The sequence below is a fragment of the Lytechinus pictus genome, chromosome 3 (genome assembly GCF_037042905.1).
Source record: "Lytechinus pictus isolate F3 Inbred chromosome 3, Lp3.0, whole genome shotgun sequence".
Classification (NCBI taxonomy): domain Eukaryota; kingdom Metazoa; phylum Echinodermata; class Echinoidea; order Temnopleuroida; family Toxopneustidae; genus Lytechinus; species Lytechinus pictus.
This window is the reverse complement of record NC_087247.1, coordinates 58,870,303-58,886,523: the sequence shown is the minus strand read 5'-3', so window position 1 is coordinate 58,886,523 and position 16,221 is coordinate 58,870,303. Positions and strand designations below refer to the sequence as shown.

The 16,221-nt window shown below is 32.7% G+C and overlaps 1 protein-coding gene across 1 annotated transcript in view; it reads right to left on the bottom strand.

Annotated features, from left to right (window-relative positions):
* Positions 1–478: 478 nt before the first annotated feature.
* The window catches only part of LOC135153448 (uncharacterized), a 37,836-nt gene continuing 22,093 nt past the window's right edge, over positions 479–16,221 (bottom strand). The window contains exons 3-4 of the mRNA XM_064096032.1: positions 6,538–6,666; positions 479–3,860 (exon numbers count right to left, since the gene is read on the bottom strand). Of these exons, the coding sequence (XP_063952102.1) occupies positions 3,768–3,860; positions 6,538–6,666 (222 nt within the window). The 3' untranslated portion in view covers positions 479–3,767. The remainder of the gene's footprint in view (positions 3,861–6,537; positions 6,667–16,221) is intronic.

Below are 16,221 nucleotides of genomic sequence, written 5' to 3'. Positions count from 1 at the left end.
TGCAGGTTTACAAAAATTTGAACAGTGAATAATTTTGAGTGCCATTTTCATCTGAAAACGAAAAAAAATAATGGATTCATAACATGGAAATGGAATAAAATACCCAATGCTTTTGTACACAAACCTATGGAATCACAACCCTCCTGACACAACGTGACGTCATCATTTCCAGGCGACGTGGGGGTGCTCAATCGAAGCGTACTTTGGAGGAGCAGTTTCTTTGATTTTTATTTTATATTTTTAACTATTGGAAGGAGATATATGTAATATTTTTGGTATATTTGTATTGTATGAATCATTACCTTTATTTTGATATATGATTGTTTTTACACCGGTCAGGGTCTTTAAATATTTAGGCCGCGATCTATAACATTTTCATGCAGGAATCTCTCACACTAACATCTTGCGCTTTAAAGCAATAAACACAAGTAAATATGAAAAATAATAAAATAAAAAGTCATTAACATTCATAGCTATATAATTGTGGGGCGTTATGTTGCTTTTAATCACATTGACTTAAACTATGTAGTACACTTCTGACATGACTAGAAGATATTCAGGGGGGGGTGGATTATTCCCTTTGGCTAAAGTTGAAACTCAATATTCTTATCTTACATGCACCTGAATGCATAATTTTTTTTTAAACAATTTTTAACATAACTATTTTGAAATTTTGAATTGATCAGGGTTGTCACCAGGGATTTATAATTGCCTTACAACTTGCCATGGGCATTAAAGGGGGCATCAACCAGTCAGTTTTATAATTTTCTTTGAAATAAATGCCAGTCAGGCAAATGTGATGTTACATTGACTACCACTGTGAAATATTCAATGGTGGACAGTTTCGGCCGTCAGCGACCACGATACTGATAACAAGACACAGGACTCCACTACCTTCAGGGTTTATAAATTAACCATAAATGGAGAAAAACAAGAAGTAATTAAAAGCATTAATCCCTGTCCAAATCCTATGGGAACTCTGCACCTCATGTTTCATTAGGTTAACCGAAATCTTGCAGCCTTGCTGCTCAGTTATTGCTGTAACCTCAAGTCATAGTTTGTAACTTTAGAGTGAAATTAAAACTGCAAGAAAAAAATTCTTCCTATAAAAAAAAAAATTCAATTGAACATTGCATTATAATTCACATCCAACAAACTACTGGTACAGCAATGATAAATATGTTATATTACACTGTCAAACAGTGTGCATCAATATTAATCATGAAGTATCACACTATTCTACTTAAATTAAATTATCATTAAATTCAAAACATGCATTTGAGCTGTATTTTTTTTTTGAAATAGAAGATGAGCAAAGAGATTGAGTGCAGTAAGTGATATTGATTTAGAAAGCTGTATCCCAGGATTTAATCCTAGATGAGCATGTGACTTCACACCCAGATTATCTGTCTGCCATGAAATGACTCCCAGGCCAGGCTTTACAAACCACATACCATATAGCCAATAACCCTCAATAATGCAGGTCTGAGATAAGCATTTATAATAATAAGAAACATACTTTGTTGTGTTGACCACAACATCATTAAAGAAAGATAACATCTCAATTTGCAGACTCACATTATCTCATTGAGTTTTGTCATTTTTAATTATGTAGTTGTTATTAGTCTACTGTTATCAAACCACATTAGATTTTATTTTATATAACCTCCTTTTCTTATAATGAAATTTCCCCTAGTTGCAGAAACGTTTACAACTTTTTCTCTGTATTTCTTGGGTGAGAAATACCTAAATTTCCCAGGATATTGTGCTGTGCTGAAGAAAGTAGGGGAGGAACAAGATGTTATTTTTTTAGAATAACTCCACACCCAACCAACTTAACAATTCCTTTAGCTAATTCAATGAGTATTTAATGAGTATCAAGAAATCAAAACAGATTTAAGGTCATAAAACTCAAGAATCTGACTACTGGTATCCCTCTCACAATGGAGTGACTTATAAGATCTGGCTTTCTAGATTGAAAGTGTTGTTCCCAAATGCAGATGCAATGTGTTCAATGGTTCTCGAGTACCTATGTCCTGTGGTTTTTTGTCACCCTGTTTCAGAATGTACATTAATGTGAATATCAATGCATCATAATTAAATCATTCATATGTGAATAAGCTTTGAAATATGTGACACCCAAGAATAAAAGAATGTTAAACTGTGGCATACTGAACAACATCTGGTAAATGTTTTTGAGCAATATATGTTAGACAAGGCAATGAAAACAGAGATTTCACATTGTCAAGAAATATAAAGATGTGATGACAAAATGATGTTGCAAATTACTGAAATACTGAGAGGATTTGATTCCTAATCCTATCTTTAATCTTTATTGCAGACAACAAAAACTTTGCCATTAAAGGTAAGTATCAGCAGACATTTTCATGCAATATTAAGCAATAGTTTCTTTCCAACCCCACTTCTAAATGCTCTTTTTTCTGTATGGCATTACATTCCAAAGCATATTATACTTAATCAGGCTGGTCGTATCAAATACTGACAGCAAACTATCAACTTGATACATAGGCTTAACTTGCTAGGCAGCAACGGAAATGGCAGAATTACAAAGTTGGCAACAATCGCAGACTTTTTTTCAGCTCAGGCCAGGGTAATTCCAGCATGCAGAGAAGCAGTTTGAAAGGTTATTTATAGTAACTATATATCTCTGTTAGCCATCATTATCAATCATAGCTTATTAAATATTGTGATGCATGTTGATGAATGGCAATGAGTAATGTATATTAGGGAGGCTTCATCAAGCAAGTTAGAGTGAGTGAATATGATAATTAGCTTTTAGTTCTACCAAAAATTAAACAGTAATGGCACATGGCATGAACGGCTTTCAGTTGACTCTTAGGAGATAAAAAGGGCCTAACCAATATTTAGTCAAATGCATTATTTATACATGATTTTTTTGTCCCGCAAATATCAATTAAATTCATAAACAATGTTATTCCGAAAAATAGAAGATTCTTTTTCTTAAATAAGTGATAAATGCATACACTTTAATATAAAGGTATGAAAGATAAACATGTATTTATGTATTATGGCACTTGCATCTTCTAAATGATGTCAATATTTGGTAAAACACAAATTCATTAAGTTATGCAAATTATGCATATCGTATTTAATTCAACAAAACAATAAATCTTGGGTTGTGAAATAAGCATCAATATTCTAATTAATCCAAAATAAAAAATATGTGCATGTAAATACATTCATTTGTGAAAGTTTAAAAGTGATCAGGTTTTTTCAGAAAAAAATGTCACACTACAAAAGTCAGGCAAGATTTCACAGGCACATAACAAAGAGAGGAAAAAGAAGATGTTTTCCATTTAAATATTGTGGTTCAGTGAACTATAACTGCCAATATGTACAGAACACAAAACCTAGACAGAGCAGTTTACAATCCCATTAAAATTTCTATCAACTAATCTTAAAAATTCCTTCCTTTTTGATCTGCAACCACATTCAATTATTTGCTAAAAAAATTATGTAATATATAAGGATTGCATTTTCGACAAATTTGAAATAAACACCATTAGGATAGACATAAGCCTATATTGTTTTACGCCTTTTCATACTAATGTGATTATAGAAACAAATCAACTCTATTCTGGTTTTATTGTGTCATGTAGGAATTATTAATCTGAAATTTTTATGAGAGTTGATATGCATGTATCAATGAATGAATGAATGAATGAATGAATGAAGAAAGCGTGTGTAATGCTCAGTTGCGTAGATGCAAGCCATGGATGGATCTTCTATACCTGTGGACCTAGACATTGTATGGTAGTGTTAAATTCCTCTTCTGATGCAACCAGGGGGTCAAACTGTGGCAGAACTTCATACAGAATCTGATTCCCATATGCGAAAGGAAATAATATAAACAGAAATCATTTACTCATACCATATGTGTATTTTGACATACGAAACATATACAAAAAGAAATAATGTAAAAAACAAAGGGCAATTATGGAATCAATATAGTGCATACTTGGCTATAAACGTTGCCTAATACAGTTTATAATTTAAGTTCTAACATGGTCCACAAAGACATTATCATCATTGGTTCAATGTTTTGAAATGATCAAAACAAGGAGCTACCATGATCAAAATGAATAAATGAAATAATGATAAATTCACTACATAAACAAACATAATAATTATCATATCTTAGGAACAATAACTTTTGAAAGTGATAATTTTGTAAATCTGTTGGCAATTTAGCATATATAAAATAATTGTCCTTACAAACAAAATATCACTTCTAAAATGTTGTATTTGTATACTATTTGGTATTATAAAGAGGCAAAAAAAAAGATAAATCCCTTACTAGTCCTAAATATATATATGTATATATATATATATATATATACACACACACAAACACACATATAAATATATATATATTTTCTATAAAAATGTAAAAATCAATTTTCTATTCATGTCATCAGCCTCTCTTACCTAAACCGAAAGTAAAACATGGTTGCTTGGTCAGTTGAATACCAATCTTAAAGCCATCAGTGATTAAACTTTGAAATTACATCTTATGAAAGTTATTTCCAATTTGAAGGATATATTTTCATCATATATTCTATGATAAAGATCAGTGTTTTCTTGCTAAAATGTTTTTTTTTATCTGATAGAGACAGACTGAGTAGAGAGATACAGATCTCATGAAAATGATATTTTTGAAAGTTCAGAGATTGATATCAACAACTGTGTCAACAGTCTTACAAACCTCATTAGACTTACATGATGGGGTTTTTCCCCATGTTGCACTGCAGCATTCAATTGATTTAAACAAAAATATTATAATCGTAACCTCAAACAATGTTTTTTTAATCTTGTCTTAGTTGACTCAAACATGATTTACTCAATAAATAATGACATAATGAAAGAAAAATATGTTTCATATATTATTTCTTTATTCAAATCATAAATTCTGGCAAATGACCTTATCAATTATAAGCCAAATGGCTTAAAGAATATGTATGGTATAGTTACTTTTACCCAATAACTTTGTCAGTGTAGAAGTAAAAATGTATATTCATCTTCTTAAAATGCTATCAATGCCAATGTCATTACTTGAACCCATTTTCTTTGTGGGATTATCTGAGATTTAATTAACTATCTATAAAAGCTACCTAATAACAGATAGTTTTAGACCTAGATGTAACCATTTAAAGATAAATTCCAGTTTTGGTAACGATCTAAAAATGACTTTTTACAGAATCTAATATAATGACCACCTAAGTGTCTGTTTGTATGAATAAAAAATATGTGCCAAAGGATTCTGGAAGAAATTGTGTAATTGCTGAGAAATAAGCAAAATAAGCGCGGATTCGGTCACTTCCGTCGAGTCTTTATTTTAGCAATAATAATACACTGTCCCACGTGTGCCTATCTGTGTTGGTGATCTTCAGTGTGAACATTTTTCAGCGTAGATTTCAAGATTTCACAAAGTTCAGTTTATGTAACTGTACCAGATCTAGATCCTCGATGATATACTGACAATTAAGCCTTGTTTTACAGACTTTCTCATGAAATCAGTGTTTACTGCAAATACTGGAATTTCTCTTTAATGAATAAAATAATACTTATGATATTGTTTCCATGTAGCGCCAAATCCACCAGCAATGTTCAAATATCATTCATAGTTTTCTAAAACCTGTAGATATTTTTGTATTCAATTATCTTAAGACTTTGCAAATTTCTTACCTTCGATTCAGAACATATTTTTTAACAGTACCTATATATTATATGCTATACTCAAATAAGGAATTCATTACATCAACCATATACCATACAAATAATGAACATTTATGAGTGTGTTGTGGCGATGCAGTGCATTTGAGGGTATTTACGATATGAAACATGTCACTGTAGGAATACCTGAGATGCTTGCATTGGCACTAACATCACAAATTCAAAAAATGTGCATTATTTGTTTTACAAAATGGGTCTGCAGTATGAATTCATAGTGGAAAGGTCATTCATATCCCTGCAAATTTCTAAGGATTGGACAGATAAAGAGATCACACCTGCTTTCTATCTAGTACGCGTGCTAACAGTAAGCGCAACAAAGTCCTTGCCATAGCCTTTTCTTTGAAAGAACTTGTGTTTTACATGATGTATTAGTTCTAATGCGCTTTGGGTAAAATTATGCACCCAAAATGTGCAGTACTGCAATAAAAAATGCATGGCTGGGAGGTTGCGTAGAATTAGAGCATGAACACGTGACTTGCATACACACTCATTATTGGCTTCATTTGAATCTATTTTATAAAATGAAATAAGTTGCATTTGAGACCACATGAAATAATTCTAAGACAATGACAATTGTGAATTTTTTTTTTTCAAATTTGATGGAGTATTGTAATTACAATGCAAAAACACAATGTTAGTATAAAACTTGGTGTAATTAGAAGAGTGGATTGTCAACCTCACCAAGATTAAGTGCATCTGAAATTATAGCCATGTCCTCAGATTCCAAACTAAACAGGGGATTAATTGAATATTCAGACTCACCTCTGGGGCATAACCATGGAGTGCACTATTGAATTCATCATCACACATTGAGAGATCAAAAGATGGAGGTGGAATGAAATCATCTTGGAAGAGATCCAGTACCACAGAGTCATCAAATTTGGACGACATCTTCAAAGAGAACAGATAAAAAGAAAGGATTAAAATTTCAATAATCTATTAATCTTGATTTTTGGGGTATAAGAATGTTATCATGATAACTATTTGAATAGCTATAGCTCAGACGGAACACAGAGAGGGCAAGTTTTTTTAGGTCAATACAATCCTGCCATCTCATGACAGTGTAGTGTACAGGGGTAATTGATGGTAGATAAATGCAATATTACATTAACTTTTCTCTTTTGAAAATACATTATTCAACAGGAATCAACAAAAATAATAATAATCAAGTAGACACAAAGCATTTGAATTAGAAATATAAATACTCAACGAGAAAATGTTCCTTTGACATCAATGATAAGAAACTCCAGTCTGAGTGATCGTCAATGATTCACATCATTTCCCTTTGTAAGGTCATGGACAAATAACTAAACTTTGACTGATGTTATTAAAAAAAATCCTTATTGCACCCCATGGTAAAGTCATGTAATTATGTGGAACTTTACAAACAAATCTTTTTTAAACATCCCCTCCAGAAGATATGATTACTTCCTTTATACCTTAGATTACTCAGACACAGCAAAAACATGCATTAGCTAACATACCTCTTGAATACTAGGTTAACACACTAAACTATGTGTCCAATATAATATCCTAAAACCACTGCTGTATTTACAGATTTTTCTATAAGAATGCAGTAGAATAAATTCAAGCATCCCTTTCCCTAGGCCATCACTTCTAGTGGTTATATCACATTTCTAATTATCAGTTGTTGATTGGGCAGCATGGTTGAACGTGATAGGGGTTGTCCCTTGTAAAGTCTTTTACAGATTTGATGCCAGTCATGCCACTGATTATGACTAATACAATACAGCTTTGTAAAATGATATGAAGGAAAGTAGCTTTGATGTCAACTGTAAAATGATAGTGGCACAATTGTTTCAATGATTCCCGGAGAAATAATTTGAGGAAAATATTATTTTAGATTGAGAGAGGAAGAAAGTGACTGAGATGAAAATACTTTGAAGAAAAAGAAATGTATGGGGATAATTGTTTTGAGTGACAACTTTTCGTTTCAAATGTACTTTTGCTGAAAATCAAATGGCTTTAAATAAATGAATTTACATGTGGGAGGGGCATTTTAAATCAGGTTGTCTCAGTACACCATGCATAAAAAACAATTTACTGAGAATATAATTTTCTTCCAAAACATTTCTGTACTTGAACTTATGAAACACAATCTGAAATTCACTCTGCCTTATCCATCATTTCTTCATAAAGACCATGCCAATTACATCATCAATTGATTTATATCCTGACTCATCAAATGGTTACTGACAACTTGTGTGAGATTGTGACATTGTATATCATGCAGAGCATTGCCCCAACGTACCTCACATGTTGAAATACATTTATGTCTTATTTGTTTAAAAAAAAAAAAAAAATTAAGCAAATAAAAAAAAAGAACAAGCAAGTTTGACCATTTGAAATATTTTTTAAAGATCTACTGCAGATAATGGCTCCAAAGCATTGAGAAAAACTCACAGGGATTGGTACAGTCATGAAACAAATGGGCCTTCCACGTCAATTTCCAGGCCAGTGATAATCTGATATTTATAACAACAATCAAAGCGACATTTTATTTCTATTTTGATCACAAACCTATAAAATTGACTGGAAATCTATCTGGTGGATGGTTTGCCTTTATGTGATATCATATCTAGTATTAGCCAATCATAATTTTTCATCCATATCAGATATCAATTACAGCAATATGCATCAATAACAAAAAGACCTTTAAAACAATTCTCCAAACAAACAAAAAAAATGTTTCACACAGTTTTATGAAGCCAGTACATATCAATGCATATTAAAATTACACTATATACACATACCTTGTATTCAAAAAGCTTAATCAGACAATGCATTTGAAATAACAAATTATTACAAAATAAACTTAGCAAACTTAGGCAATATAGCCATAATCACTTTTTATGCAATTGGAAATGACCAAGACCCAATACATCAACTTACTGTCTACAGCAACATGGCTAAATAATGAAAGGTACAATGTAAGTTATATGCAACAGGTCTTATGTTCAGTAGACACACCTCCAAATTAAATAAAATACAAGTTCAAAAGAAACATTTTTTGCTGTTTTAAAATCAAGTTGTGTTAATGAATTTGACTGAATTCTTTCTGCAGTGGGCCCCAGAAATCCCTTTAAAGCAAGTTGATATTGCGTGACAATGCACCATGGGATGTGGGCTGACTAGTTTCTTCTGAAAAGCTAGAGCATGGGGGAAAGCTGTGGCTGGACGCCTTATGTATTTGAACTGTGAGGTCACTGTCTCGTCTAATAAGAAACATCAGGGGGAGGCCAAATTCATTGAGAGGGGGAAAAGACAGGAAGGAAGGGGTGATCAGATCAAAAGCCTCAAACATTTTCAAAATGCCACATACTTTTAAGCCAGGTCAGGTTTTCAGTAGACCTCATTAATAAGTACCCTAACCTCAATGATGGATAAGAAAGTTCCATACGCAATGTCAGGGTGTGCATGATGGGGGATTTAATGTCTCGTTCACACATAACACCTTTATTGAATGAAAATGTGCTTCAGCAAGATAGTGCATGGCAATCATGTAAAGCCTTGTTCACACAATCAACACCAACAATGAATAAGAACTGATATGAGCCATGCAAGGAAATAATGGTGATGTCAAGCCTTGTTGACACCAAGTAACTTTAACTAAACCATACAGCCATCATTATTTCATGCACATATATATTTGTTGTACTTTGCTATGATTCCAAGAGAGGAACAATGTACCACTCGCATTTATCTGACCTTGATACTAACCACTGAAATGAATATCTAATAATTTCCTTTCACATGCACCCAGCATGAAGAGAACTTTGTTGGAACATGGCATAATATACAGTCAAATGATAAAGTTTAATTACCTAACCTCTTGTATATAATAACCAAAGGCTATTTTGGTGAATCTGATATACAGTGCGTATCAAAAAAAGTTTACACTTTGAAAAAGCCCTGGGAATTTAAAAATATACATGTTGGTATTTTGTTCACTTAGGCTGCGTTTATGCGACCTCAAGCCAGAATCATGATTTGAATCATGATTTGAATCATGATTCAAAACACAATCATGAATCACAATATCACAGAATCAGCGTTTAGACGACCTTCATTCCAATGCTGTTTCTCCTCAGATTCGGGCCAATCCAGTGCGCATCACTAGTGCGCAGTTTGACAGAGGAAGTTTTTCGCACGTGTTTCGGCTCTCGAAAAATATTTTGCTTCCAGAATTCAGTCTATACCTCATTTTGTTTACTTCTATCATATGGGGTCCATATGCTTCTATTCATCTTGTTAGTTTATCCAAAATGGTGTTCGGAAGTGAATTTCAGCGTAGATCCAATTTAATATTGATACTGTATACTCAACAACAACTGAGATCATTGTCTGTCCAGTTAATTCATTTACTAGAACTTGAAGTTGAAGACATGACCAAAAAATTAACAGTAGTGGACGATGCGATGACCAACACAGAACTTGAACACGACAGTAAATGCATGCGTAGTACATAATCATGTACATACAATGATCATAGAGCGCCTTGAGCTTTGAGCTTGGCAATAGTCAAACCGAAAGTAGCCTTACACAGTGAGGTCATATAGAATCATGATTCAAATCACGATATCGTTTATTCGAACATTTTCGTACGTGATTCTGCAGAAACGTCTTTCCAAACGCCCCTTTTTTCGTGTTTCATGTTTGTGATTCTAATCATGATTATATTCAATTTCGACTAAACGCAATCGTGATTCTGCAGAATCATGATTTGAATCATGATTCAATGATTCAGATCATGATTCTAGGGTAAAAAAGTGGCGGATAAACGCACCCTTATAATCTTGGGTTTGGGTCTCATCTATCCAATAAAAGTAACAGTTTTGACAGAATGTTACACTTGAGTGAGCACTGTCCATTTTTGTAAAGCTTGCAGAAATCTGTTTGCGCAGAAATGCTTGTTTTCACGCTGTGTCAAGGGGAAAGGGCGCAATCAAACTTACCCTGTGAAACATTTTTAATACATTTTCCTTGCACTTTTAGTCAATTGAAATAAAACGGATACATTCAAGCATTTTGTAACAATTTTGCCACCTAAATTGAAATTTTAACATTTAGTAAGCACAATCTTTACCCTTTTTGAGCCAGCTGGATATGAGGACATTACTGAATCTGAACAAAAGTTTATATCAGACATCTCCAGCATTTTTTCACTAATTTTTTATCATTTAAAGTGGGTTTACATTTCACTTTACATTTAATACTTGTTTCTCCACACTTTTCCCAAGCTTGACAATGATTAACTAAATGAAAATCAAGCCTAAGCCATTTCATGTAAATCACAGCTCAGTGTAAAGCAAATAACGTCTCGATTGCCTCGATGAGTGGGGGAGTGGGGTGGGACGCAATGCACTCTTCGAAGTGTTTTGGGCAAGGAAACTAGTTTTAAAAGGTAAAAGATATCTTCAAATCAATTTTACTAGCTAAATTCCACGTGTTCTTCATGATTAAGGTCTACTTTTATTTGCATAACTATTTTAAAGTTCTGCGCAAATCATTTTTCACTAACTTTTCAAAAGTAAGTGGTGCTCACTCCAGCGGAAGTATTTTTAGACAGTTATATCGTCATTTGCTTAAATGGATCTGTACCAATGTTAAAATGTGGGAAAATCTTCAGGATATTACAAATGTGTAATTTTACAGGATTTTTTCAAAGTGTAAACTTTTTTTTGATACGCACTGTATATACATGTAGATATTAAGAAACTTCACAAACTTCATGATCTCAACTATCATTATGGTTAATTGCACATTCCCAGCTAAGCCACATTGCCAATCTATGTTATCAAATACTCAGCAGTACCAAGCTGTTCAGTAAATTAAGAAAGTAAATGTACAGCATTTTCAAAAAACATAATTTGTATCCTAGATGAAAATTATTACTATAATGCAATTCCGTCATTGTATGGCATATTAAATGATTGTAATGGCACTTGGTGAATAGAAGAGCACAGATACTAAATTAACATAAATTTTAATCAAATACATGGTCAAACAATTACATATGCAACACATCATTGTAAAATTATAAAGGTCATTCAGGTTGCTGTAGTTGATATTTCTTCTGTAAGTTTTCATGACGATGTCACACAGTCATATATATCTGGACCTAAATGTACCTCATGGAGGCGCCGGTATGAAGTCATCAATGGCTATCATAGAATAGTAGCCTAATCTTAACAGAGACACAGAGGGTAAATTTTGTTTATTCTTAAGATTTGCCCTTCTTGGTCCACTTTTTTGGAATACTGACTCAATTGAGGATAATACCCTAGTCATGCAGAAAAGGGGGTTTACCATATCTACCATAGGGCTGGTATTTCTGGATAAAATACACTACAAACATATTCCGAAATAAAATAAATTCAAAGGAGGAATTCATATCAAACACAATGCGCATCGTGGAAAGCTATTACTTAAAATAAATTAAACATTGCGTTTTAAACTTCATCTTTTCATTTCATCACCAGCGCGTTACATTCATGTTCTCAACTTTCTCCATACTAAAAATCCTACTCTGATTGTTTTCCAATCAATATTAAATCTTATACATACTCAACATTTAATGTACAATCAAATGATGCACAGGGACAATTAAGCACATATTTCACATTACCAATTAATATAAGTAGTTTTCCCCAGCCATTAAATATTCAATAATCCCATTCAATTTTGTTCACTGTATTTTCTATTGAATTGTCAAACGCTACAGTATAACAACACTTAAAATCATGACTTTAGGCCTATATGTCTTCTGTGGTGTATTTTATCAAATTTATGAAATACACAATATGAGATATTGATTACACAGTAAAAAAATATACAACCTGTATAATTCTCATACAACCCTGTTTACTATATGAAGTGATCAAGTATTATTTAATATTTCTAACAAATGGTTTACCAGAATAAACTCAAATAGCAAAGTACAATTTTCAAACAATATTAAAAACTGGATATTGCTGTTGAATTTAAAATGATTTCTTTAAACTTTTAAATATTACCTGATCAGTTAATATTCGGTTCATTTACGAGTAGTAAAACACATATCATTTTTACTTTTTACAGTTGCATGTGCTCTTACAGGTTACATCTATATCTACATGCAAACTTTCAGCAAGTATATTTTAATACGTGGGATCCAGGGTTGAGATTACAAATAAAATCAGTTAAGGATTGGTCACATTAGCAAATGTGGTATTAACCATTACAAACTACAACCAAGCAAAAGCAAAATCAAATGACACCTTTTTAGCCTCATCAGTTGTCCTAATTATTTTGTAAAGTTTGGATATTAGCTGTAGAAGTTGAGAGGAGCTGCTTCATTGTTCTTGTTAATGGTACTTTTGGCAAGGAGCCTCGCATGCAATATTTATTTTGTATACAGTATATAAACATGCATCGTTAAACCTAATTAATATAACAATGGTTTGATGAACAAAGGATGGACAGATGGATTTCCTGAACTTAATTAAAGAATGTTGATTAGTGAAAGGAACATAGCCGAATAAATCATGGCATAACTCTTACTTGAAAAGTGCACAAATATTCCTCTTAGTGATTAAAATTTAATTTGCATCTTTCTAAATTCATGAACAATAAAAAAATGAAAAATTCAATAAATAAGGTTTTTTCAACTTGTTAGAAATAACTTACATCCAAAATTAGTTAAGACAAGCCAAGTGCTCATAACTAACCATTGTACATGGAAAAATAAACACAATCAGCTTGAAGAATTCAGTCTTTTAATCTTTTTTCCAAGACCATAAATCCCAGTGATTTCAACCAATTTCAATTCAATCATAATAACTAAAAATACAATTGATTTGGTGCACACATACTAATAAAGAAACCACAATAAGTGCTGCTGAATATGTACAGAACCAGATTTTGACCTGTATTCATAAAAATAAATGTTAGAGTTAATAAAAACAAAATCAAGTAAGAAGTATGAACCCCATGGGTACTGAATTTTCTATGAGTGCTTCCTCTTTTGCATTGAAGTAGTATACAAACTCATAAGCAAAAAACATAGTTCCATACAACCTCTTGATTTCTTTAATTACGTTCAATTTACTCCCTTGCATGACCTCATTTGTATAGTTTTTAAGAATGAAGGGTAATTGCATACGGGTGTGTCAGAGCAAATGAATTTGGCTCACGTGATCAACTAACAAGTCACACAACGGGTTAGGAAGCCTTGTATGACACGGTACGAGGTCATCATAAAACTAAATTATTGTGCGAGTATATATGCAGCAAAGGAATAGTACACATAAGGAATATCTTGGATTATTGACCAAATCGATACAATTTAGGATACTTATTTAGTCTACAGAATGTCAGACACAAAGAACCTGTATCAGATCAAAACTTACAGAGGGATAAAAACTGGAAATTAACACTGAAGTAAAAAAAACTTCCAATAAAAATAGATACAGATGGGCAATTCCATAAAATAATCAACCTTTTTGTACGTCCGACCCCCATTTTTCTCAAGTTTCACTTCGCTTCATAAACTGACCAAGTCATGGTCATTTGAGAGCATTACAGACTTTCAAAAGAACCAGAAATCAGAGACAGAAAATGTCATGAAGGTCCCACATATAGGGGGTCAGATGTACATATTTTATGGAATTGCCCAGATATCAAGATAAGTTAGTATAAAACCTTATCTTTGTTGCCTCTACCTATTCATTCTCTGTCAAATGAGACAAATAATTTGGTATATTTTGAATATTATGCCTATAATATTCCCTCAATGAATGAATTGATAATGAATACCATATTCTGCTTGTGTAAAATCAGTAATAGCAAACACCTGAATCCTGAAAATGGGGATACTGATCGGAGTTTGAAGAGTCTGAGAAATAAAACGCAGAATGATTTAATATCTATAGTCTATGATTATATGCCAGAAAATAGATAAAAATTTATGGTGCTTTCGAAACAAGGAAATTATCATCGACAAGACAATGGCAGCATAACTAGACCACATGACTTCAGACTTTGAAGTCAAGTAGGATGTACTTCTAAACTTCTTGACATGTTAATTATCCCATGTGACCATCATTTACAAACTAGAATGGGAAAGGATGAGTTTAGGCGATATAAAATACCTGAAAATATGATAATGATAGCTGGATATATAGGTTTTTTGCCCAAGTATACAAAGCACTGCTATTATTACCCTGGCTTTAGCTTGGGCTACCAGTTTTACATCAGCACAAGGAGTTAATCCTGCCAGGTACCCGTTCACCTCACCTGGGTCGAGTGCAGCACAGTGTGGATAAATTTCTTGCTAAAGGAAAACATGACATGGTTAGGATTTAAAGCTACAACCTGTTTGAAAGGAGAGTCAGAACCAATCTATAGGCCATGATATATTTATTAATGACTACCTCCCTCTCCCTCTACAAAATGAATTTTAAGGTGCTTCCACACCCGTCTGATCACAAAATTCCTGTTAATTGTGAGAACTTGTTCAGTACTTCAGTCTCTAAAATGCCTGAGAATTTATCTTGTGCATTCACACTCGCCTGAACAACGTTAAACAATAGGCCTACTCTCCTTTCATAATATGTACATTCAGCTTAATGTGAAAGTCTACAGCTTTTAAAAGTAATGTAATTACTAATATAACTAAATTCATACATTAAACCTCATCAATTCTTTACCACTAAATGGATTGAACTTAATAAAGAATGTGGGTGTAAGAATAATTTTATTTGGCTTAAGGGAAAAAGATGAAGGGGTCAATTCTAGGATAAAAAACAATTTTGAATATGCAAACTTTATACTACTAAAACTTGAAATGTGTTATAGCATTAAAAAGTAATGGATGATCTAGATATATCTCATACCCTAAAGGCAATGTCACACCTATCATTTTAGCCAGCCAACATATTGTTTGTGTGGCCAGCCAATTTCAGCCATTTTCTCCTTTTTGTCCTTTGTTTATATAAACCATTCCATTCTTGATATCAAGAATGCACTTTGTTAATACAAAATATTATTAATTCATATTCTTTATATGAAGAATTATGTGTTATTAACAAAAGGCAATTCTTAATATCAAGAAAAGGGATTGAGAAAATAGCTTGCCATATATAGCCTACATACGTCAAAATACACTGGCTAAACGTTTAGTTGTGACAGCCCATCAACATGGCAATGTATTAGCTCAATATACTGATGAAGAAAGTGGCTTGCCATAGTCTACATACCTGAGCATGCACGAGCTAAATGTTAATGTGTCTCAGAGCTTTAACATGGCACCTCTTAGCGCGACATACTGCCTTTTAATCTGCAATGCCAAATGATTTAAAACCTATTTTCAGACAAACTCACTTTTCCTTTATTGTCCTATAAGATCCAAACAGCCTTGTATTTACAATATATTTCTGGCGGGGT